This window comes from Ceratina calcarata, unplaced genomic scaffold, assembly GCF_001652005.2.
Source record: "Ceratina calcarata isolate Rehan_Ccalc_2016 unplaced genomic scaffold, ASM165200v1 scaffold334.2, whole genome shotgun sequence".
Lineage (NCBI taxonomy): Eukaryota > Metazoa > Arthropoda > Insecta > Hymenoptera > Apidae > Ceratina > Ceratina calcarata.
In genome coordinates this window covers 112,751-138,820 of record NW_017156169.1, presented here as the reverse complement: position 1 = coordinate 138,820, position 26,070 = coordinate 112,751, and the positions used below count along the sequence as shown (strand labels likewise).

Genomic DNA, 26,070 nt, shown 5'->3' with positions numbered 1-26,070 from the left:
CCATTCAAACGTATGATATATTTTTCACAATAAATGATTTAGTGTATTTTCATAACTTTTCAACCCTTTCTCTTAATCCAACTGTTTCTCAATTCGCTTAGAGGCGTCATAATAATATTGTCCCAGTTCTGATTCCATACTTGTCCTACTACACCACTCGTTCAGATTAAATGTGTCCTACTACTGCGGTTGACAGCAATTTTTTTTTAATGCGATTATTTTAATACATATATTACAAAAGAAGGTTTTTTTTTCTTAAATATGACTATGAGATCCCAGCTATCTGCTAAGATGATAAGTTTTCATGTACTATGCTTAAATTTCGTAGTAAAAAAACAATATAAAAAATTTATGTTCAAGTGTCCAGGTACTACCTCCTTTACCTTAATTGGTATTAGACTCTAGGGAAGGATTTTTAGACTGTTAAACTGGGAGGGTTTATTACAGACTGACGTTATTGAGAAGATTAATTCGATTATTTGACGGATCGTGGCTGGCATCGGGGCGATCTTCCCGAGTTTCGAAGCCCGCATGTCTCGGAAGATAAAGAACAAGGGTCAGCTAGTTCGGTTCGAAGGAAGGCTGATAAATTTACGATTGATCCTGTAATCTGATAATCGGTAGCTGGGCGTCGGTAATCCGATTTCGGTTCAGCCTCCGGTCGCCCGGTGATTCGACGTCTCTGGAAAAAGCTCTCGTTTTGCATTTATCACGAGCGTTTATAATCGGTCAAATCGAAACCAGCCCTCGTCGTTATCTCTCCCGGCTGGTCTCGAGTAGGTGATATCTGCACAGTTTACATATTTGAACGGTTTTCGGGTCCCCTAATTCCTCTCCCCTGATTCATACCCCGTCTCTCGTCGACGGCTGCTCATCAATCTCACTCGAATCCTCCTCGGCTGTTGAAGAACAGTCGAGATACATACTTAAACACCGGGTTAAACGATCATTCCTGTATATTCGACTTGCGCACGTACTACGGTGGACAGGGACGGAACTCCTCTGAACGTAAACAAAATCGTGTTAGCTTCCAGCGTATTACCATCCATTAACGCGTTTGCACGTCGCTAATACGAAAAATCGTAAAAAGTAAAGTAAACGGGCGAGAACGAAACCATAGAGGAACACAATTTCCCCGCGAGGTTTTTTTCCTTTAGGGTCGTTCTGGTTTATTTCAGTTGCTCGCACGACTAATGTTGAATGCACTTCTTCTGTTTGTAACTTGTGCTGTTGTTCACTTTTTGTACCGCTGTTCAGTGCATGTTTCCTTGCGTTTTTCCAATCGCGAGTCGACTCGAATCAGTGAAACGAAAGTTGGTCGTAGTCAGAATCGATCAAAGCGCATGCGATACGGTTTTTGTTTGACGCGCTCACTGCGTCGAAAATCGTTTTTGAAAACGAGATTGCACGTGGATGGTGTGTCGATGTGTTTTGAATCGGTGGCGAAGAAGAGGTGTCGAAGAGCCGTGTGGTTTCAGCTGGTGGACGACGACGGGAGCATGGAGACGGCTCTGATCAATTACCTGTTCACGAAGCAGATCGTAAAACGGCTTCGCAATCAGTTGGACATCGGGGATCTCCAGCGTAAGCGCAGCTATTGGAAGCAGTGCGCTTTCAACGCGGTCTCCTGCTTCGGCAAATAAAACCGATCGCCGAACTCAAGGATCGCCGCGACGGTCCTTTCCTTTTTCTCCTCTCTCGTTCTTTCTTTTCCCCCTCGTCCGACCCTCCGGTCGTCAGCGACTAGCTTTTAAACGATTTAAACCTCGAAGCTCTGACTCCGGGTTTTCCATCCGCGACGGCAACGAAACTTTCTCGTCGCGCGCCACGGTCTCCTCGAACAAATACACACGGTTTATGTCAGAATTCAAACTCGCGAATATTAATTAGCGTCGTTGTTTAACGGGTAAACCGGCGATGACAAGTTTCCCTCAATTCGAGAGAAAGGAAATATGAGAGTCACCCGGAATACGAGATCTCGTCAGATAAAATCTAAATAGGAAACGTTTTCGACCGTTGGCGTTTCTGAATGATCAAATCGAGAAGCACTCTTGTCGCGGTGCAAATTGGAAATTTTGTCGCGGATGCGAACAACCAAGCAGAGCCATTTCCCGCAATATATATGTATACGTACACTGTATTCGATATTAAGAACAACAAAAATGGTAGACTAGCGATGCACGTGTTAAGAAAATGCATAATTTTCGTCGGCGTATCCATCGAGGATGGTTTGCCTCGTTTTTTTTTTTTGGTTCTGAACAAATTCAACGAGTCCCTTGTACATCGGATCCTCTATGTTTGCAAACACGCAGTGGCTGTAATTAATGGAGAACGTTCAATAAAGAATTTATTTCCGTTGTACGCAATCGGTTAGGCGATGGAGAAAATAATAAAACGAATCACGGCACGATTCCAGTAAAATCCCTTTTATTTCGTGAACACCCGATCGCCGGGTTACAATTACGTGAATTTCATAATTTACAATTTTAATTCGGATACACAAAATTCGCGAATTAATCGATCAACTGGATCGTTCCCACTGTACGCATCGTCGAGACGAGGCACCTGCGAAAGGAAGCGATGAGCGTGTCAAACGAGAGAGAAATATGTGGAAGGTAAGTCGAATCGTCGAAATATTCATCATAGTGATCCCACGACTCTGTCTACTCTTTGATACGCAATCGTCGGAAGTCTTCGCAATTAGCAATCACTTCTAAGGCGTCTCAGTTAAAATAGAACCACCAAAGATATGAGTAAACTCGATCCGACGAAAAGTACAGGTTTTTGCAAAAGTTTGAAAGCAGTTACGTTTTTCGCTTAAACATAATTCTGTTACGTCTATGATAAAAATTTATTAATCTCAAACTTAGTATAAAGAATTCTATGTTGAATTAAAAATAGAACTGCTTCTAAATTTGAAATGGAAATTGACGTACCGTGAAATCACCGGTGGGTGCAGGGACAGGAACAGTAATCCGAAATCAGATTAACCGCGTGCTCCTCCGGTTGTTGAATTTCCGAAGCCATGGCGGTTGCCTCCAGCCAGGAAATGCTCACGTGCCTCGTCGTTCTCGGGACGTCCTCGAACTCCTACGAGAAAACGAGAAGCGTACCGCGACCGCAACCTCTCCAAGAGGAAACGTTCCGAGCGGAAGATAATAATCGTCGCGATTAACGATGCTGACGAGTCGCGGAAGCTGGCACGAGGCGTCGGCGATAACCGACGCTTAATTTCGTTATCGACCTACCATCACCGACTCGGTCGATCGACTTAAAACGCCTCCACTTTCCATTAGCGAACCGAAAGCCGATAAAACACGTCGACATTGATTTCGTATTTGTCTTCGAACATTGAAAATGATTTCAGCGTTTCATAAATATTTTTCGATCTCTCGTTGTATTTACCGTTATGCGAGGAAACAATGGATCTGTCGGAACGCGTTTCTGTTGGCATAAATTATTCTTGCTAACTGCTCTTAGAGTAGTAAAATGCTTAGGGTAGTAAAAATAAAATTAATTTCGAGTCGACCCACTGCATACGAGTCGCAGTCTCGACTTGTATTAAAACTCCAATTTGTTCAGTCCGTAGAGAACGGTAAGGTTTCATAGAAATGTTCGTCGTAATAACGCGGTAGTACGACTGAAAGCATGTTTGTACAAATTGTTCTCGACGGGGAACAACTTTGTCCGTAAATATTACCAAAACGTACGCAAACGTGATAGTTACGTACGGAAAGAGCCGTCGACGATATCTCTTTGGAAGGGTGAATTAAGTACTCCACCCCGGCCCACTTTCGATCCTTCGACACTTTCGCCCCGAGACTAATATTGGTTCTGCTAAGGAAAATTAATTGACGATTTCGGAAAACGAGACACAGTACCTCCTGAGAGAAATCGATTTCCATTAAATGTCGTATCGACACTTACGCGATTCGGGCTACTGAGTTCTTTAATGTCACGACAATTAATATACGAAATATTGTATTGAATTTTATTATGGTACGTACGACCGTCGGTGTACGGATGCGAATGGGTTAAAAAGCGCGATCGGCACCTCGTGGATTTACTGACTTTAACTCAGGTCAGACGTAATGGGTAGGAAAAGGCGAATCGGGAGTACGCGACCCATTTTTTGCAAGAGGCTTTAGAAGACAATCCTTCTAAGAAACTCGTCTTTTTCAAATCCGCCTCGAGGGAACGCGAGTCGTTTTGTCCGAGATGGAGAGAAAACCCCGTGGCCCACATTTCGGCTACTCTTGCAGGTTCATTCGCTCCCCCGGGACGTTACGTACTAAGATTCAAGTTACACGAAACTCAACCCATTTCTCCAGAATTCCTAGAAACCGACTCTAAAGTAATTAAGAACCGTCCCCGGAGTCGCCATGGACCTGATTGAACGCGATCATCGATCGATTACGTTACAAACTGTAAAGGATACGTCTTGAGCACTTTATATGCGTGCTCCTTATCGCTCGTGTTAAAACCATCGGCCAGACCCACTGCTGCACCCTTCAAAACGCTCTTTGACTTCTGCGAATTAATATTTATTAAATACGTTTAAATTACTTCCCATCCATCGTCGTATCATACTCTTTGGAAATGTAATTCTATGACAAAGGGAATTCAATTATCGCTGTCCTGTAGCTTATGGCAATGTACTTCTATAATGGAGAAAATTAAACTGTTCATGCAAATGGATTTATTAATCTGTTTTTTATCGGACTGTCAATCGAGTAAAAGTATAAAGCGTACCAACTCGTTGTCCGTCAGACTGGATAAAGGTTTCGCGTCTGACGGAAGACCGTTCTTTGGTTTTCGTCCTTCGATCCAATTCAACGGTATCCCGGCTGAATTGTATTCTATGTACTGTAATATAAAACTAAAGGTAACAGAGAGTAGGGGACGAAGAAAGAATTCGAACACGCACGTGCTTATTTATGAAGGAATAACATTCCGCTTTCTCCTCCTTCGGAATACTGTCATTCTCTTGTACGTCTTTACTAAAACTGGTCGTCGCGCGATCTTCCTTTTTCTTCGGCGAAGGAGTTTTCAGTGTTATTTTGGAATCGCACTGTCTCTTCTTCGGCGACTTCGCGTCTACCGGTTCCTCCTTGGTGGAATTCGATCCCAGCAAGAGGCTGAGATCTATCGAGTCCAGCCTCTTTTTAAACAGATCCCGTAACTCGTTCAAAGTGGTAGCTGAGGACCAATCTTTGTCATCACGGATACGAGTGACACGTGGAAACCTGATGCTGATACCGTCGGCCGTATGAACGCCTTGATTCGTGAACTCCGCTCCGGTTATCTCCCACACGGGCTGGTTCTGAAATTCCCGAAGGAGATCCTTTGATACCGAATACCTGAGTATCACTCGAGTATCTATCGTGTATCGAGTCGGGAGTCTACCTTCGGATCTCGCGCGACGAAGTCGGGAGTCATTGGCTTGTTGGCTCGTAGCCAGGATGGCACCTTGGCCGGATCCTTGCCTATCTTTATCATATCGAGCTCGTCCTGAAGCATCGCCAGGGTAGCATCGTCGTGACCCGTGTGTACCTAAACCCGAGACAGTCTCTTCTAAATTAAATTACACTACAGATTGTTCGATCGTCGAGAGAAAAGAAACTACTGTATTAAGAATGTATAGAGGGAAGGGATTCTTTTTTATTTCATTCAACGTATATTGTACGTGGAGTACACACTTTGGTCACTGTTACCCAATTGTCACGATCTTCGTCATAACAGCCCATTAGAAATACGGACATCATGCCACCTTGAAATCATGAGAACGATTAAATAAAGAAAGAATAATACGAATACAGACTTCGTTCGAATCGATATGGAACGAACCTTTGTTCCCGGTACCGTACCACGCACCAAGCACGACGAGATCTGCGCTATCAGCCATCACGCCGCCGCACAGATAATCCTTCTTTACCTTCAACCAATGCCTCTTGCCCGGCTCGTACTTGCTCTGCAAGGCATCGGTGGTCTCTTACGGATGTTCCTCAAGTTAAAACGAACAAGCGAACTCGAGAGATACTCACGTGCACATCTTTGAGAACCAGTCCTTCAAGGCCCATCTTAAGGACCTCCCCGATCATCTCCGCCAGGTCCGTCGCTCTCTGAAAAATGCTAAAAGCTTTAGAGAAATCGCCCTCTCGCGTTTCGACGATAGAAATGGAGTGTCACTTACATGGACTTCTTTCACCTCCGACAGCATTATCCTGTTCGGTATCTCGGTCATCCTTTCCGTTAAAATTCGTCTCCGTTCCATCATAGATCTACACGCGATGCAAAGAGTAAAACCCGATTCTCCGATCAGAAAGATGAAAAACTTACTTGTGAAGCAAGGGTTCGCCGTTGTAATAAATGCAGTCGAAGACGAAGAGGCAGACGTTGGCATTCTTAAATTCAGCTTTCTAAAAAAATGAAGTATTCAGAAAAGGAAATAAAATACTTGATGCGATTTTCGAACCTTGTGTTTGCCTAAGCTGCCGAACGGTAACGGCTGCCCGGTCTGTGCGTCGATCATGAGGACCTCCGAATCCAAGATTAAATCATCGCCATCGGGAAACGCTTCCGGGATGTAATTCTTGAAGAGGTTCACCTAGAATAAACCTCAGGATAATCCAAGAAATTATGTTACTGACGTTAGCGTTTTCTGAGTGTACCTTATGGGCCAGGACAGGCTTCAACGACCTGCTGAAATAACGAAACTCGCTACCCTTCTTGTGCACCTGCACACGCTCCCCATCGTACTTCACTTCGGCCAGCATTCCGTACGGGCATTTCTTCATCGCCATCTCTACAGATTTACAAGCCTCTGCCTATTCGACATCAAATACCGAATTAATTTTTGTCGCAGATAATATAGAACAGAAAATGATTTTCGTTCAACGATGGAAGCTGTTAAGCGTGAAGTACCAGCATCGGCAAAACAGGAGTCATCAAGGAGAGCGTAGCTTTGATTTTTGGCGACGATCCAAGCAAAGACGACGACGACGACGACGATTCCCCGGCTCTCGACGTGCATCTCTCGATCACCGAGTCCAAATCTCTGGACGCTTGGTACGCCTCGTAGGCTTGGTCGTGAATCGCAGCCAAACTATGAACAAGAATCGGCAGCTGATCATTCACTGTTCGGGGAAACTGCGTATTTAGCGATTGAGACTCACACATGTTTCGGGCCAGTGTTTATCCTGAGATCGTGCTTGATCAGCCGGATGATCATTTTTAGGTCGTCCGCGGTGCATCTGAAACGATTTGAACGTGGGAACGCGATACAATAGATTTCCTCTCGACGGTTTCGCTCGAACACAAATTCGATCAATAGTACACATCCGGTGAGAAGAATTTCGATTCTTCTGTTCTTCGAATCGATGAATCAGTCGTACGAGATCTGTGCGACTATTTGATCCAGTCAAGAGGAAACGCTAGATAAACGGGAAGCGAATTTTTGGCAACTAGTAGAGTTTACCTGGAGATGATCGAGCGGAAGTGATTGACTTGTTCGTCTTCTTTAGTCATCAGCGACAGTTTCTCGAGGAATTCGTCCACCTGAACAAGAAGCAACACAGATCCTACGTTAGAATCCCTTTTAATACATTTTAATCCTAATCGTTAGAGAGGAAGTCTCTAATTTTTCTTCGCAAATACAATGCGCGGTTTTATTACGGTAAATAGCGTAAGCTTTCCTTGATTAACGAGAGTACACATCTCATCTCGAGTATCCCTCCTCTAACGATAAGTAGAGAACAGTCTCGCAAATCCAGTTTCGTTTACCTCTCGAAGGGTGAGCACGCTCTTCTGAGCCGGACTCGAAGCGACGCTTTTTCCATAATAAACGCGAATAGTCTCGGCCACGTCGCCCTGCTCGAGGTGCTCCAGCATCTCGTCCTCGTCCTGGAGTAACACGCGAGAGAACAGCTTGACCAGCTGTTTGCTCTGCAGATTGTACACCCTCTTCACCGCCCCGGGTAGCAGCATTCTGCACCAGAGTTTCACGTCGCTCTTGAAGCCGCCTGAAACGTCGTAGTACGATCTTTTCATGATCCGCGGACAGATAACGTCCGACCGCGTTGTAGGGCCGTCGAATGACCAACTTCCCGTGTCAACAGCGGACGCGAAATCGAATTGAACCGAATACGAACGGCCGGCTATCGTATCTCAATTATCGTTCGGTAACTTTCCACTCCGTGGTTGCATTCCGACGCGACGCGTTTCGTTCCCTTTTCCTTCGAGTCGAACATGTAAATAGGTCGAGAAGGACTTTCTTCGATGAAAATATAAAAAATCCAATACTTTAGGAATGTAATTATTTATTTCGATCAGGACGGACGTTCAGGTGTGCTACAGCGCCGCAATAATTAGTAGTAATTTTTTATCACTACAATTTAGACTCCATGAATTTTTGTTCTAATTGATTGCGAGAATTTCAGATGCGTAAAAGGCATTCACATCCTCAGCTTCACGTCGAAAAACGTGAACATCGTTTCATTCATATCATCGAGAACGCAATGACTCTGGCGCAGAAACAGCTGCCGAATGTTTTGCGCTCTTCTTTGGAGGATTAAGCTAATTATAAAGTGCGTACGACGAATAAACATGGGGTCCATCGAACGCGTACGTAATCGTTATCAGTTAGTAGTCGCGGGTTGTCGCAACGTTACTTCCTGCATTCGCAACTTATCGGGTCGATACCTCCTCCTCTTCCGACTCCGACCTACACTCGTCAGCGATTGATCCCATTCGCGCGCGCGAGAAGCCTAATTACAATTTGATACTTAATGAGAGTAAGCGGTGCGTTCATCCGTTGCGATGTTTTATTTTCTAAATTGATAATCGGCTTTAATTCTATGCCGAAGCGATGATACACAAGAGTAGAAGGAGTGAGGAGTAGTAAAGAAGTGAGCAACGAACGAGATCACGCGATTAGGTCTGGCGCGGAGAAGCCTAATTAAAATTTAATACGCGGATCGGCGTATTCTTTTATTTTCAAGACTGATAATCCACTTGTACTATGCCATTGATAATATGGAAATGTGAAGACAGTGGGGAGTTGCAAAAAAGTGAGAAACGAACGATTACGCGATTATAACTTTGCAATTTTTTTTTAAACGGGGTAAGAGACAACTCTCGTACGCGATTGGAAGTGACGTTGAAGGACGGAGCAGAGGGTGAAAACGGTCCAACCAGCGGAGAATCGAGTTCGAATCAGAACCACGAGTCACTCTCCGAGTTGGTCGTTTCGTAACGGATTGAATTTTAACGACGGTCACAGAAATTAATTAGAGATCCGACGTTCGAGTCCCTGACATTTGCCCCCCTGGCTTATCACCGAAATAAACCTACGAAAATACAAAATTATCGCTGTGTTGTTTACGTTTTGTTTGACCGACAAACGATGCACCTTCAATGAGGCGATTTCGGCCTAACTCCCGGGACTCGTAATTAAGATTTTCGGCTCCTAAAACGTATTTACGTTCGCGCGATATCCGCATCAATAGTCTCCTCAGATAGATCCGTGGGAAGGAGGTGAATAAACAGAGGTCAGGTTGCTGATTAAAAAATATTTACTGAAAGACCGATACACTGGCGGTAATAAAAGTTGTATCAATCGTAAGAGATCGTTTGAATGCACCGAGGAATTCCATTCACTCCTGACTCCCGGAGCTTTGCGCGAGATCGACGACTTGTTGCGCGAGTATCAACTCACAGCTACACCCCCGTTCACGGGTTTTAGGGCGAATCTATCAGAAGCCTGATGAACATTCCGAGCAATTGAAAGCTCGTAGTATGCGAGTACATAATCGTAACCATATAACGAATAGTGAAATTTCCTTTCAAACGAGAGAATGTTAATAATTTTCGTGTAATGCTTCAATGTAAAATGAGCTTCCTTTAATCTTGTTATTAAATTCACGACGTATCAATCATCGTTATTTAATTATTCATTAAAATACCAGAAGTTTAATCTCTTTAATTATACTCCCAGATTTATTCAGTTTGTGCGATGTCCTAAGATTCGTGCAAAAAAGGATGTGTGCAATTTGTGAGGGAGAGGGGAGTTCGATATCGAGCGTCGAGCGATGAGTCTCGTGACGAGAACCGAGATAAGGTACGTCCACGAGAATCGCTGAAAAGTAACGAGATCTTCGATTGTTCTTATGCAAGTCGGCTCGAGGTCGTCGGCCGGGAGAGAATCGTCGCGCTCGAGGAGCGACGCAGGCCTGGCCGAGGTAATAAAAAATTGAGAAACTGGGCCACGTTGGAATTTTTCGGAAGATTGCAATGAACCGAGCGGAAAGTCACTGCGACTCGGCATAGTTTGTCGCGGCGGTCGAGAATCTTCTGTGCGTGTCACCGAAACTCACGCAATCAACCCGCCCGTCCCCTGCGTCCGATGTTGATCCGACAGCGTGGCTCGTAGGGGAAGTTGAACGACTTTGAAGCCACATATATTATTGCAAAACTGAGTAAATGTGAAGAATAAAACGAATTGAAAAGATCACTCGACATTTAAGTGAATTATAATTTATGTGCCGATAGGCTGAATATAAAAAACTCGAAGCCGAAACGAACGCGCTACATATTTAAGTTGCATAACAAGGAAAACGAGTTTGACGATGAAGAATGGAAGGGGGAGAGATGATACGAAAAGGGGAGATTTCGTATAACTTCTAATATGTCGAAATTCAAAAGAATATCGACAGGATGACTCGTTGTAAAAACAGACGATAAATTTAATTGACGAGATGCACAGATCGTCAAAGAGGATACAGGCATTTCGTGATTCGCGCAGGGGTGAAATGTTGCAAGACGCGATCGGAGGCTAGCTTGATAACACGCGCGGATCTGACCTCTAGCACGCGCGGTCCCTTAAAAAATCAGTCGAGAAGCGCGACTACAAGAGGAGGAGGAGGAGAAACAGAGGCGATAACGCATCGTCGAATAATTGCCTTCGAACGAAAAAAACCGCGACTCCGCTGACCGATCAATTGAATTTCCTTTTGCTTTCTTTCTGCGATTCGCCGGGGCTCGCGTGGAACAATTATTCAGACCACCGGGGCTTCTTTCCTTCATTTCAAGTACAGGATGTAAGCGAAGTCGAAAGTCTAACGGCGTAGGAAGAGGTCTGCCTGATAGAAAACAGATGGCCAAGTCCCGGGCCACATTGTTTGAGCCAGGCCGATAAGGCCACAGCGTATTTCCATTCCACCCCTTAAAAAGGACGTTGGGAAAGCGACGAGTCAAAGCAGGAATAGTTCCTTGCGAGCGTCCAAACGTGTAACAGCGAACACGTCGTATTTGGAAAATAAAGTCTGCAATATTTGCTGAGCCTTTAATGAAGTCATGTCTTACTCTTACAAGGATTTGTTGTATATGAAATTAGTTCTTGAAACCCATGAAATAAATAAATAAATAAATAAATAAATAAAAAAGAACTTTCGAAAGTTCATCGTGAAACAACGATTTTTTCATATGCAGATAGAGCTTTTTTTTTTAGAGAAATTATTGTTGTTTGGTAAAATAAATTTAGACGGCATCCAGAAAAAGTATTTGATTCGTTTTTCCTTATAGCCGCGTATAAGATATCGTCGTCTCGAGCAATAGTGGTGAACGAACGGGAAAGAAACATTCGCTCGTAAAAGAGGAGGTGACTTCATACGTAAGTAAGATTACAGCGGGGCGCGTTAATTAATGATCGAACAACGGGCCGAAGGAAACGCGGGTACTGATAGAGAGAGGTCACCACAGAGATACCCACCGCGACCATACGTATACACAAAGTGTAGTTCCGCGGACAGACCGATAAAGCGGTTTCGCTTCAGTGAGACTTTCCACGGCTCACTGCTGTTAACAGACTACAAAGTAAGGATACGCGAGAAAAAAACGTATACAGTTTCGTTTACTCTCGGTGCGAGGAAAGTGATGAATGCGGAACATTTGTAGTTCCTTGGCGCACCTTGAACGATACCTCCTTCTTTGGACGTCGTCCAATGTAAATTGCATCATGCGGCTCAGCAGATTAAACTATAATTAGACTTAGGATTTTCATTTAGAAAAATGAAATCCACGTTGCGCAACCATGAGCGTTAAACTGTTCATGCTTCGCACGCGTTCTCGATGTATCTGCAATCTGCGAACGCATCAAATCCGCGGTTTAGTTGTGACGGAACTGATACGTCGTCGAATCGCTGATCGAAAGGAGAACTCCAAAAGATTTCCTTTTCTTCTTTCGTCCTGTAAGAAAATTCGAAAACGCATAGTAGAGTGGGGGTGACTGCGTCCAACGATGCAAGCCTTTTAAGGGTACACAACTTGACAAAGACCCATAAAACGTAGAACGAAGGTCATACTGGCGATGGGGGAGGTCCGAGGACAACCGAAAGGTCTGGCCAAAGAGGCACTCTTGGTACAGCCGTCCTAGTATTGAGACGTTGTGAATAAATGCGATATTTGACGATTACCAAGTATTTTTGTTACGCCCACGAGTTTTATTTAAACCGTTCGCCACCCTCTTCATTTTATAGTTAGATTTCCGTTTAATCTTACAGTCCTGGTCTCTGCGAAAGAGCAGCCATAACCACAGTATTTTTGTACATAACATATTTTTAGATGAACTATCGCAACGTGGCGACAATCTCGTATCGCTCGGGACGCGATAAGCGCGAGGAACGTACGATTAGAAGTGAAATCAGTTTTGTTTTCAATTACCAGAGCGATTTATCCTAGCGATAATCCGCGACTCGGATCATCGAAGAAGCATGCCGGTTGGTTTCAGAAGGGACGCATTCCTCGAACGCGTTCCAATTTTCAGCTTTTCCGTTCCGCGAAAACGACTCGGCGTACCCGCGCGGTCATCGAAGACGCCACGTGATCCACCGATCGCGGCTTCGTCGTCGTCGCGGGTATCGATGACGACGGTGTTTCCACGTCGTCATCGTCGGAAATAGAACGAGCACCGAACGACGCGTCGTGCAATTCTGCGAATCCGTAATTTCCGACGGAAACAATGCCTGGTTCTTTAATTCCTCCGCGTCGATGTTCTCCGACGTAAAATTGGATTGTTTATCGTGGCACGAATCGGAAATTCCTGAAGGAACGGCGAGCTACCGGCCGAATTAGATTCTCGTCAAAGTATCGGAACGCGAGCGTTACTGAATAACAAACGGGGGTGTCCGAACACAGTCTCGATTGAATTATTGTTAGCCCATCCCTCATCCGTTCAACTCCGACTCTTTCGACTCCGTTGGAACAGACCGAAAGTTGATTCACGTTCTTAATACGTTTTAGCTTACCGAGTCACGTACGTACTACGATGCGTATTAATTATGAAACCCATGAACGGGCGCTCGTGTAACGTCGATACGATGTAACACGAGTTATGTGTCGAGAGCGAGCTGTAAAAAGGGTTCACCGAAACTCGTACTTATCTTACTACGAATTGGCTGTAACCAGTCAATTTCGAAATAGTTTGCGAGCCGTTTCTTATCGGCCCTCGAGATCAAGTCGACCCCGTGGTTCATCGATGGATGCGCAATCGGGCCGCTCCCCTGTCTCCAACACGCGACAGTGGTCGTCGCTCGATTCGAACGGCGGTACCCCCTTTTTTCTTCCGTTTTTTCATGAAGACGAAAAAGCACGCGAGGTCGCGCGGACTCGCGCATCGAAACCGTGCGTCGCGGTGGACGCGAGTACGCGAGTACTCGAGCTATCGATGATTCTCGCCCTGCAAGTTTCGTTCGACCCTTCGAAAGGATGACGCGGTGCTCGCGATTCGATTAATTGTTGCGTCGGAGGAATGAATCGCAAAAGCTGAGAGTGGGAGGAGATGCGAACGAGAGAGAAAATTGCGAATGAAGAGAGAGGAACTCTGTAGCGATAAGAAGAGAATATGATACTGCGAGTATGTGTATCCGCGAGGGGCTGGAGGGGGGATCGAGGGAAAGAATGGGCGAGAGCGCGTCTGGAGCCAGGCTGGCTGCACGAGAAGGGGCTCGACATCGCGTTTACAAATCGAATTTGATTAGGTGGGGACAGGCCTAAGCTTATAAGACACCAGAGCAACGGCGTTCGGTCTCAATAGTCGCAAAACTGTGATTGTGTCTTGTATACGAGAAAACCAGGCAACGACCTCTTGGAAACACAGCCAACTAGAAAACACCCCCAGTGGCAAGGCTAGAAGGATCCAGTTCCCCGGCGGAATCAGTGATATAATATCGGGTGGTAAAGGCGAATCAGCAAGAGTTACAGAGAGGAAGTCGTATTTCCCGACCTAGTGCCGTTGAACTTCTTCAGGGTTGCAACTCATTTGGCATTGTCAACGGGGAGACTTTTGCTTTCAGTAAGTGTCCGATACGTAAAACCGATGGACGGGGGTCGAGTAAATCTCCTAAAGCCGAATGTAATCGCGTTTATAGGACAGAATTTAGTTTTCTCGATTCGTCTAACGAGATTTCGATTGCGAATAGATCCGGCCGAAAGATCGTTCGCCGATTGAAATGATTGGAAACGGAAAGTTTCACGATCGACGCGTAGAACACTGGGTCAAGTGTAGAATGACGCGTAACGTTGACGAAATCAACTAAGCGCAATTTGTCTCGTGTCAAAAGTTAACTCGCGGCCGCAGTTTCTGTAAATACAATTTTGCGCGTCGAAGGGATCGGAGAGCTCGAAAGCGTTCCTCGCCACGTTTCTAGAAATATTTTGCACGCACAGGAGATATCGCGAGGAGCTGTTGTCCGGTCGTTCCCACAGGCTGCGACGATTCCCGCCTTTTATCTCACCAAGACGATCATCGAGTAGCGAGAGACAAAACGCGCGGGGAGACATGATTGTGAACGTAATTGCTTTAATTAGGATTTCGTGGAGAGGAGTTTTCGACGCTCGGGGAGGCAACGATAACCCCGTAAAAATCTTCCACTTACTCGCTAGTGCGATGGAATTCTGCACGGTCGATTGATTAATGGTCTCCTTGTATCCGATTCCGGTATCGCGCGTGTTCGACCTCAACGAAAACGCAACGAAAATAAATAGAAAGCGACGGAGGAAGAGGGAAACGCGCTAGAGAAAACAACACCGTGAATCGTTGATCGTAAGGGGTGGAGAAAACGCGGGTATCGAACGCGTGTATTCCACTTCCATTCACAGGATCGCTACTCATTCATCTTCCTACTCTCTCTCTCTGTCTCTCTCCTCTCGTTCCTTCGAGATCTCTCGTTCTAACTCTTTATTTTGAGAGATCGTTACACGCTGCGTCATAGCACCGAGCACTAAAATAAGATATCGTATTATTTGTTACCATAACACATTTATGGCAGTGTATCCTGCAGATGAATTAATTTGGAAATTCCTATTTACAAGCCGCATCTGCGACGGGAATAAAAATGGTATATGAAAACTGGTCTACAAGAGGCTGGCGTCGAGCATTTCTTCACGCGAATCGTTAGTTTTTTTCTTATCAAGGTCACCAAAACATCCGATAATCTTTGAAGTTATCTCGACCATGGATGCAGATGAACTCGATTAAATCGCGATTGCGCGACGTACCACGAATTGTTTGCTTTTATTCTCGTCGTAACGCGAAATTCGGTTCTCGTTAAAAACGAATTCGACAATTATTAATTCAGAATTTACAGACTGCAAGCTTCCTATATATCTCTCCAGTTCGTGTACCCTGTATTTCTTTTACACGGTTCAAAATCGACAAACGTTCTGTTAAAAAGTTAAAAGCATGAAACGAGAGAATGCATTAACAAGTTGGAGATACTCACCAGCCTCGGATCCTTTGGTCAACGTCCTTTTAATGATCGCAGTCTTATCGGTGTAGGCATCTGCGCCGGCCACTCGGTCGCACAGCCGTTGAAATTCCTCGAACGCGTCATCCCTCGACGGTTTCTCCACCTTCTCCGGGCTCTTCGACTCCGGTTCGGAGACGCGTTTTGGCTTTTTATTCGCGACAGGTTCTGTCTCTTTGCTCTTGCGTTTCTTAGAGCCGCTCGGTTCATTCTGCTTGTTAGTTTTACCGGTCTTGAACGGAGCTGAAAAAAAAAAACGCCTCTGCTATATCGGGTCGAGAGTTCCGATCTAAATTCGAGAACTCGTCAAAATCGCGTGCGGTATTAATTAATTTTAATCCTCGAATAAAAATATAAGCAATTTTTTTAATCCGTCGCTAAATGAATCTCTGAATTTCCTGAAATCGCGAGTAGCGAATCAGAGGATTAAGTTCCGCTGAATCGACATAAGACGAAGACGATACGTGAATTAGGTATCTCGACTAGTCACTCGATTTCAATGAGATATTCTCGAGAGCGCAACAATAATAATCGCTGGGACGGGAGACCAGTTTAATGGAACGTAAATCATTGACGAAGCGATCGCTCTAATAGGCGATAATGTTCAAAAGATGATTTATGGAACACAATTTGTACGCACATCCCCGGTTCAATTGAATCGGTAATTAAAACGCGTTCAGCGGTCGCGATAAGCAGACAGAGACGAACGCTGCCTCTTTGCACGACGTACATTACTCGAATTTTTCATTCGTCATTGCATCGGGACTCTCGAATTCTGTGAGACAAGCATCGAAGCCGATAGACACGGACATCGTTCTCTGGCGTCGAGATCACCACATGCTCGTTCAACGGTACTCGCATCTTTTATTCTTACCAATTGTATTGAAAATTGCGTTGTCAGTCGACGAGAGCTGAGTCATTGAAAAATTGTCGGAGACTTACACGCGTTTTCGAATTCTTCGATTTTCTGGAGGATCGTAGCCCTGTCCTCGTCGCACAGGTCGCTCCAGCCGCTGACGTCTTCCTCAGGGTCGTCTATTCTCTTGGTAGTGGCTCTCTGCTTGGCGAATACCTCGAACAGACAAGTGAGATGGTGCCACGCCTTCATCTTCCCGTCGCCGAACGGGTTCGACATGAGCTTCGCGATTCTTATCGCGTCCTTCTCGATCGGGCACTTGCACTTCTTGCATTTCGCACGCCCGGTCTTCGCTCTGTCCACCGCGAACGGCTTTTCCTCTTCCTTCTCTTCGTCCGACATCTCCGATGTCTCGCAACGGCGATCTAAAACCCAAAACGAAAAAGCGTTAGAAAATGCATATAAAAACTCAAACGCCTAAAAATCAACAGCCTCAGTCTAAGTAACTGCATTTTGTATAACGTCAGATTCCACCAGCGTCACGTCGTATAAATAAATAAGTATTTCATATACATTTAGATCGGATTGTACATATATAGATCGAACTCGTAACACGGGATGAAGTAGCGAAGAATAGAACGTGGGATAAGAATCTTGCAGCCATCAGTAGAAACGACGCGTGGCGCGGCAAGGAGAACAGGTAAGCGTTTACCAGACAAGTAGTCAGGATCAAACATCGGTCGGCCACGACGCAACAGCTAGACCGTCTGACTCGAACGGCAGATATGAATTCACACGTTCCGTCTGGTTCGACGGTGTTAAAAGCTCGATGACGCCTATTTCCTTTACGAATCTACGCCTAAACGATACGATTTATTAAGCAATAATTCGTTACGATGAAGTTGGTCGCACGATCGGAACGAACCGACGCGCGACTGATTCATTCGAAAAATTGTTTATTTCATGGTAAATTCTATTCGTGTCCCAAACGTATGTTGCTCGCTGCATCGACGATAATCCAGTGCGTACAATTCGTATCTATATCAATCCCGTATTATTCCACTTATGCAGCGAGAACAACATTCGCATAGGAGATAAATCTCGAACTGCGCCCGGCAATTATCGTCATAACATCGTTTCTAGCGAAGCCCTCAATCGAATTGCGTCATCACGCGAATTTCAGCTCCTTAACGAAAAAATATTCGACGTTCTACGAAATGCGCGACGTTCGCTACGTTCTACGCGCTCTATCCTTGCCCGAAACACAGAAGTTTCAGTATGGCAAATCGCGACTCTTCTCTCGGCACGCCATTTTACCGGGCGTGCGAAAGTCAAGGCGATAGAAAAAAAAAGCGAGGAATCGCGGCGATAAGAGATTGCTCGTTAATTGAGCGAGACTGATAAACGGCGAGGGGCTGTTGTCGTCGATCAGCGCGGCTATTGGTCGACGTCGAAACGGCCAGGCGGTACGAAAATACTGGCGAACGATCGGAAATCCGATTCTCCCTCTTTCTCGATTCGATCTCTCCGAATTCGACCTCTTAGAAGAACCGCAGACATGGACGACCGATGATATACTCGATTAGCCAACTTTTTAATTCCCTTCGATCGGTCCAGAAACATTTTGCTAAAACCTGCATGAATTATGAATATTTATGAAACTCGCATCCTGACGGAAACGCGAACACCTTCTGTTGATTTGTAATAATTTTCGGTAATCGCGAGATGAGGAGAAACGGCAAGGGTGGATAGGGGGTGAAGGAAAGGGAACGAGAATGGCACGTGCGTGGGCGGCAAAGGTAACCCTCGTGTCGACCTACAGGTAGTAGGAGGTTCGGCAAGGGTGCCGGGTGGTGGAGGACTCAGGGTATAATAGAGGGTGCAACAGCCCTCCGTGCTCACTCGACGAGCACGCATCGTACCGCCAGAAATCGACTCGCCGAGAAACCGTCCCGTGTCCCGTTGATTTTCAAAAACAGTCGCAGTGATTCTATCTCGTTTTCGTAGTGCTAGTTCCATCGTCTCTTCAAACCTTGAATCCTCGATCAGGCGAGTGTTTCAGAGACAAGGTAGGTTCGTTCGCTCCTTACACATTTTCTCATAGTGTTTCGCGTTGAAAATTTCTATTTCTAATAATAATAGTAGTAAAAAGGTAGATAAAAATAATAGAATAAAACATCCAAGTAATAATTTTTTATAGGAATATGATAATAATAATTTCTGATAAGAATAATTGGGTGAAACATCGAAGTAATAATTATTCATATTTCTTTATAATCATATTTTTCCACTATGATCGGTGCCAGTTTCTGTCTCGTTCCTTCCAGTTTGTTGGAAATTATTACGTTAACGTCATGCAACACAAGTACATGGAAGTTGTATTTAATTCGCGAATCGTTCGTTAATCATTTTGTTTACCGAGCCGATGAACGTAAGATGCAATAATGTTTAACTGAATTTACGAGCGTAGCCGTGAACCGCGGACCACCGCGAAATCAACAGGTCGAGGTACTCTTCGAATTTCAAATAACATAGTATCTTGAAATTGATTCCGTGAATGACCGACTTTTTTTTAATGTAAAACCGCCTTGAACGGTGGATTAAACGGCTAAACGTTGTGGGCGAAATCGCGTCGATCGCGCGGACCACGGAAAAGGTATTTCGGCTCGAACGATCGCGCATTAGCTCGTAATTTTTCCGCGAACAAAAAGACCCGATTCGAAGCTCATTGTTCACCGAATACACACTCCGTCGTGCTGTTCTTCTCCTATCGAGCAGCAAAAGAACGATCGTTTCCTACGAAAGGGGTCAACGGGGCGATGATTTTCGACGTGCGGTCGAACCTTTCTGCGGTTAAAATCTTACACGGCACTTTTGTTGCTGAGTAACAACGATAAAGATTCGTTCACTTGAAAGCGGAGGAGTAGCTGAATTTACTCTCCCTATATTAATTGTACGCCAGTCTCAGGAAAGAATATATAAATCTTCTTTCCTCAAAAATTGACAGACGTCTTACACGCATGCAGAATAAATCGATGACTCCCATTTGAAACGAATTGTTATTCATTGATTTTATTTACAAAAACTGTTGAATCAAACTTCATCTTTCAAGGACCTATACCATCGGATAAAGTATCGTTTCAAACGGTGTTTCATGAATTCATCCTGAATTTATTTTTTCGTTTTCAATAAAAGATTTCGTAATCTGAACTACATGTTTCTTTCAACGAATGCGCCTTATCGCTGTGTCAATTTGACGGATAATCTACGAATTGATATAAAAAAGTGAAGACGAACGATGGAGGGGCGCCGCTCGAAGTTTCTCGATCGGATTTTTATACAAGCGGCCCGAATTATGTAAAATTTAAAGTGTAATTAGCTAGCGATATTCGTCGGGTCGCCAGATAAGTTCCACCCGGTTGAATAAATTCACGCGCGCTGGTTCGGGTCATCGGGGATCATCCATCCCCTTCGCGCGATAAGAAACACGGATAAGATTACCGCGAGATCGCAAACAAGGATCGAAGTCGAACGAAATATAGATGCTCCCCGGATCACTGGCCAATCGCCGCTGGCCAATTTCACTCGTCTCTTCCGATCTTCCTAGTTCTTATCTTATCACGCCAACGCACGAAAACGAGCTGATTAATTTCACCGCCCGGTCGATTCAACTTTAAATGGAAGAGAAACATCGCCGCGAGGGCGGGAGACTTCCCTTCCCTTCGAAGATCGACCGACTGAAATACGTACTTAACTGAGAGATCCGCGAGTTACAGAAGATGTCAGTCGTTTCGTTTGTCTTTAAAAACGCATCTTCTCGTTAAGAGTACAAGTTCTCCTGCTTCTTCACTGAACAGAATTAGCTCCGAGAAAACGACACTCGTGTAATATGTAACATCAAAAATTGACTCTGAAACTTCTTAGCTCGCGCAATACAGAATCCTCTGTCGAACTATGCGACTCGTGGTATTATTCGTTAGTGACGAATTCGCTCTGCTTCACACACGTCGTACAGGGTTAATAGACGAGAGTAATATGATATAGAATTCCGTGAACGATGCCATGTGCAGTTATGCTTTGAACAATCAAGGATCCTGCCTCACTAATGCGTTCCTTTTTCCCAGGAATACACGTTCCCTGACGTCGACAACAGGGAGTTAATCATGCGAAGAGGCGTGTCTATTAGATTTGGAGAACTGAAAGTAAATAAGGTAAAGGAAGTAGTACTGGGACAAAACGAATTTTAGAACCAGTACTTGGACATAATAGATATGTATTTAACAATTTACTGTCCAAGTTTACAACTCCTTTTGAAACTTAATACGTAGAAGTGAGACAAGACGGCAGTGGCTGTCCAGGTTTAGCCCATCACTAATTAATCGCGCTGCAATACCTGGATAAATTCGGATCTGGTATAAAAGGCATTCAAACGTATGATATATTTTTCACAATAAATGATTTAGTGTATTTTCATAACTTTTCAACCCTTTCTCTTAATCCAACTCTTTCTCAATTCGCTTAGAGGCGTCATAATAATATTGTCCCAGTTCTGATTCCATACTTGTCCTACTACATCACTCGTTGAGATTAAATGTGTCCTACTACTGCGGTTGACAGCAATTTTTTTTTAATGCGATTATTTTAATACATATATTACAAAAGAAGGTTTTTTTTTCTTAAATATGACTATGAGATCCCAGCTATCTGCTAAGATGATAAGTTTTCATGTACTATGCTTAAATTTCGTAGTAAAAAAACATTATAAAAAATTTATGTTCAAAAGTGTCCAGGTACTATCTCCTTTATCTTAGCATGAAGGAGAAAGATAAACTATACGGCGTGTTATAATGATTCTATCTCGGTATTATGTCCGTTGTTTTAAAATCGTGTACACTTACTCGTGACTGGATAAGAAAAACTCGTGGCAGGTTCGGGCGGGGCGAAGCAACAAGTGGCGAGAACTTCTTTACAAGTTTTGGTAGCAAGGTCTTCAATTATTCTCTTATCGAGCGGCTGTGTCTTCTCTATTTTTTTCTCGAGGTCGGACCAAGTTTTGATACTTACGCAACGCGTCCATCAAAAAGTTTGCGAGAGACTTTCGGCCGCGCCGTACATACAAATTGTTCCAATGCTTGACCGGAACAAGCGATGATGGATGCGTAGAGCAAATATTACGATAAAGGGAGGATCGTTCTCGCGGTCGAACTCCGATTCATCTTAGTGTCGTTAACTCCTCAATGAAATCAGAAAGTTCGCCGGTTCTCGAGATACTTCTCATGCTATCGATCCGCAAAACTCGTAATTTTATTTAACCACGATCTCGATTTTGTTTTCAGCGATAAAGAGGATCGAGGGAATGACGGGAAGATTTAGCACGACGCGGACGGGTTCCTGTCTGTTGGCACTGTTTCTTGTGTCCTGCTGCCTCTCCAACGACAAGGTGTTCGTCGTTGGAGAGCCGGAGCCGGTCCCCGTCGAACTCTACAACAATAACTTGGTCAGGAGCGCAGCAGACATCGTAAGTTCAACATCCGTTTTACTTCTATACTGTGGATTTTATGCGGAGAAATCAAATACGTACAAAATATAAATAGCATTCTACATAAAAATCCGCAGTATTATTCATTCCCAATTGTCAATTCCTGTGAACTTATACAAATCGATTTCGATCGAAATTACTTTGAATCTCGTGCAGAAGAAATTCTGATATCGCAAGCTGTTCCTCCATTATCTCGATCGATCTCACAGTCCAACGAGGACCAATGGATTAATTTATGCCCATAAGAAATGTTTTGCATTCTACAGATTATGTTGAACAAACTGAGGCAGGTGGCAATGAAGGAGACAGAGGAGATAGAGGAACGCGAGAAAGATCTTTACGACGTGCAAGTAGTGATAAAGTCGCTGGAGACGAAATCCGAGCCGGTACCTCCAGAGCCAGACTACTCGGTCGAAGAGCTCCCGACGCCCAATGCCGTTATCGGTCAAAAGCGCAACGAGGTCAACTGTGAGTATGCTCATCGATATGTATCAGTCAAATTCAATGCTCGTTTCCCGATCGCAAATTGTGATTATCACGACTAGATGGTCTTTCATGCAAAACTTGTACGTCAATTCAAAAGATGATCTCTAAACTTTTCTCGCGTGGCAAGAATTGTTTCCATTGAACGCAGATAAGTTAAAATAAAATTCGTACGCTCGTATATGAGACGTATAATCGTCTGTGAGACCTACGATGTTCGAGCTCTTATCATCCACACGATTTTAATGCACATCCGAGGGAAAAGTCGAAAGTATTACGTCGGATTCATTTTCTGCCTCCATCGGATTAGCTCAGATCGTTGGCGAATTTCGTAACGGAATCTCGTCATCGAGTCTAAGCTCGTCCCTGGAAGTTTCGAAGGTGTGTTCTGATCCGTTTCGCACGTCCTCGCTCTCCGCGCCGTGTCTGTTCTTCCTTCGCGATTAACCGAGGAATACTCTGCTTCGGACGTGCCTCGACCGTCGATGAGGATAAAGAAGGTACGAGCGGAAATCCCTGTCCCACGCTGAATGAAACCTCTGTCATCTCGTTTGATCGTAATAATCGAGTTTACCGAAGAACTTTGCTTCATTTTCCGTTATATCGAATCCTACCTACCCTTGTATCAGAAAAGTAGCGTGATACCGTGGCGGCGAACTCGTTCGAATTCAATCTCGGGAAGATCGTCACCAGTCGTAAACCAATCGATTGCGCCAATTGACTTTTGATTCCGTTACGTCAGATTCTTTCGTTGCAAAACAAGTCGGCAATTATTACGCCTTTTAAACCCTCCGCGATCCGACTTGTGCCAATCTTTTGCTCGTTAACGTCGATTTAGAAATGCGGGTGGTGACGATGACATTTCGATTTTTTCGCTCTTCAGTGGTGACCTTGTGCCACTTCAAGATCTGCAACATGGGACGCAAGCGGCAGTTGCGGAAGTAAAGGACGGTGCAGGAGGAGAAGGTGCGCGGCCACGTCGAGAACGGTCGAGCCTCTTGCGCGGTGCACCCTCTGCCTCAAATATACGATGCGAAACCCGCGTGCAGACACGAACAAGGAGAAGAAAACGACGAGGAGAAGGACCGCCGATCTCCGAAACTCAAGAGGAATTATGAACGCTCCCCAGCTAGAACGTGATCCAGTTCCTTTCCGAGTATTCCAAACAGGTTTTATGTATTCACTTTCAAACCGCTGAACGAGCCGAGACATCCTCGCGCGACTCCTTTTGCTAATCCAGTTTGAATCGCTCTCGGGGAGGTGGAGATAATTTACGCGAATCTTTATTAAATATATACTTAGGTTCTACTTGTTCGTTGGAGAATGAGAGATGAGTATGCATGGGACTGTTATTCGTTCCGACTGGCTCGGGCGAATCTCGAGATGGATGACTGGCGATCGAACCACACGCGTTTCGCTCGTAGTATTGAACAGTATCACTTGATTACGTTATTCGATCGAGGACATTGCATTCATTGCTAAACCATCGATTTCTTTCTTTCTGATTTTGTTCTATCGGATTAAAATTAGAGATTCCGGCGCTCAGTGCCTACGAGCTACTCTAGGAACATGTTCAGAAGAAGAAACTTTATATCGTAATAGAATGATATTAGAAGTTGCATTACTAATAGTAGAAAAAGTATTCCGAGTTGTAAACCGGTTGAAAAATTGCACTTTTAGAATAAGGAGAGAACGAAGAAAAATGTAACATTCTCGAAGAGTGGAGTGTCCTCGACGAGCCATCGATAGAAATGGCGAATATAGGTATTTATTCGTTAGCTTTAAGTGAGAAGGGTGCAAAGGCCGAGGCTCAGATATTCTCGAATCTGTCTTTAGTGCGAAAACAAATCGAGGAGAAAAATCAAGTTTCCAAAATATGAGAACAGGAATGCGTGAAAATAAATTTGTGTCAACAATTGTTTCTTGTGTACAACGTGCGTCGTGCTAAAATGGGAACAGTAAACATTGTAATAAGCTGATTATGACTGTTTTCATACTCGTATACTTAAACTTAAAGTCATTATCCTTCCTATCCTGGAAATAAAACATGACGCGAGAGAAATAAAACCAGTCGATGTTGTTACGTTAAACAGGGAATATAAATGTTAAATTAAAAAATATGATGCGAAGAAATTGATTTTTCGAACGATAGTAGAGAGAAAGAAGACGAGACATGGAAAGAGTGGCCGCCTGCACCCTTCGGCAAATTATTTATAATTCGTTTCGTGACAAGAAACGTATCCCATTTTTATGTAGTGTCCTTACGTGAGCCCCTTTTTATTTATTTAACCCCTGCAGTAATTTCGTTATATTCGTAGTAGTTCCTATTCTTCTGAAAACGCATCATCGTTTAAGATGTCTTTTGTAAATGACTAGGGATAGTACCGATGATTTTCTACAAGTTATTTTTTATCGTTTATATCACTTAAAAAAAAAAAAAATAAACATTCTGATTATCGTCCTATCGTTTCACAAGAAAATTAAAAGACTATTATGCAACCGTTTAATTTAATCATGGCCAAAGTAGCGGGACTCTCGAAGCTGGATCGACAAAATAAATGTTCTTGTCGTGCGCTGCGCAAACTTTTCGACCAGAGTCAGAGTCAACAGCTTTTATCGATGGTGCGACGAAAGATGATAATTTATTTAGTTCGCATCATGATGACCCGCTAATGACAATGTAACACAGCGATAGTAACAATAAAAGCGTGTAATCGTGTAAGCAGTATAAACTCGTGTCTCAGCGAAATTGTTTCTGTTGTTTCATAGTAATAAGGATTTCTGGATTATTTGAAATAAACGACACATGAATAAACTATGGACTGTGTTGCGGTGGGCGGCTCTCTTTCCTGACTATTTAACGAGAATTAAAAGCGAAACTATTACGTCATCTTACGTATTCTAGTTGTAGTCAAACGAATCGAAAAATCGAATGAAGCGCGTGACGGTTCCCCGAAAATATGTACACGTGCTTTGGTCACGTGAGGAAACAAACGCGAGCATCGCACTAGTAAAGGTTCGCCTCGTTACGCGCCTAGACGCAATGATTATTGGTAATTCATTGACCTTAATTACTACTACGGATGAGAAATTCAAAGACCGATAATGTAATTGACAGTACACATGCACAATGTACATAACCTTAAGTCGTTGTTTAAGTCGCAATTACATTTTTAAATCCCTACCAGTGATAAACAGGCTCTTCGTACGATCTCGATTTGTACTCTTTCACAGCATCGATTCACTTACAACTTCTATAATGTCACAGATCTTGACATCTTGAAAAAACGCACTTTTACAATTACGCGGATATCACTGAATCTACAGAGAATTTATCATCGCCCTCTAGACGTTCTTCCTTTCATTATTCCGACATGTGTTTACATTCATTT

General features: G+C 44.0%; 3 protein-coding genes across 7 annotated transcripts in view; 2 read left to right on the top strand and 1 right to left on the bottom strand.

Annotated features, from left to right (window-relative positions):
- LOC108624913 (prohormone-1) overlaps positions 1–2,410 on the top strand; it is a 10,528-nt gene extending 8,118 nt beyond the window's left edge. The window contains exon 3 of the mRNA XM_018024525.2: positions 1,479–2,410. Within this exon, the coding sequence (XP_017880014.1) occupies positions 1,479–1,643 (165 nt within the window). The 3' untranslated portion in view covers positions 1,644–2,410. The remainder of the gene's footprint in view (positions 1–1,478) is intronic.
- Positions 2,411–26,070, bottom strand: DNAlig3 (DNA ligase 3). 3 transcript variants are annotated; one of them, XM_018024521.2, is made up of 21 exons: positions 25,864–26,070; positions 16,743–17,081; positions 15,777–16,043; positions 7,783–8,021; positions 7,478–7,557; positions 7,176–7,253; positions 6,925–7,105; positions 6,672–6,827; positions 6,476–6,607; positions 6,340–6,419; positions 6,194–6,281; positions 6,045–6,122; positions 5,848–5,971; positions 5,700–5,770; positions 5,407–5,553; positions 4,928–5,323; positions 4,753–4,866; positions 4,439–4,530; positions 3,732–3,822; positions 2,937–3,090; positions 2,411–2,565 (listed from the first exon to the last, which is right to left on the bottom strand). In XM_018024521.2, exons 2-20 carry the CDS (start codon positions 17,056–17,058, stop codon positions 2,944–2,946), a joined length of 2,877 nt encoding a protein of 958 aa, XP_017880010.1. In that variant the 5' UTR covers positions 17,059–17,081; positions 25,864–26,070; the 3' UTR covers positions 2,411–2,565; positions 2,937–2,943. The 3 variants fall into 3 exon arrangements, with proteins under 3 accessions (XP_017880010.1, XP_026669280.1, XP_026669281.1); XM_026813479.1 differs by lacking the exon at positions 25,864–26,070 and adding an exon at positions 23,297–23,567; XM_026813480.1 differs by lacking the exons at positions 2,411–2,565; positions 2,937–3,090; positions 3,732–3,822; positions 4,439–4,530; positions 25,864–26,070 and adding an exon at positions 4,575–4,661 and having other exon boundaries at positions 16,743–17,058.
- LOC108624911 (uncharacterized) lies at positions 14,073–25,496 on the top strand. 3 transcript variants are annotated; one of them, XM_018024524.2, is made up of 4 exons: positions 14,073–14,347; positions 21,993–22,171; positions 22,462–22,663; positions 23,562–25,496. In XM_018024524.2, the coding sequence occupies exons 2-4, from the start codon at positions 22,013–22,015 to the stop codon at positions 23,621–23,623; spliced, it is 423 nt and encodes a 140-aa protein (XP_017880013.1). In that variant the 5' UTR covers positions 14,073–14,347; positions 21,993–22,012; the 3' UTR covers positions 23,624–25,496. The 3 variants fall into 3 exon arrangements, with proteins under 3 accessions (XP_017880013.1, XP_017880011.1, XP_017880012.1); XM_018024522.2 differs by having other exon boundaries at positions 21,993–22,174; XM_018024523.2 differs by lacking the exon at positions 14,073–14,347 and adding an exon at positions 18,546–18,725 and having other exon boundaries at positions 21,993–22,174.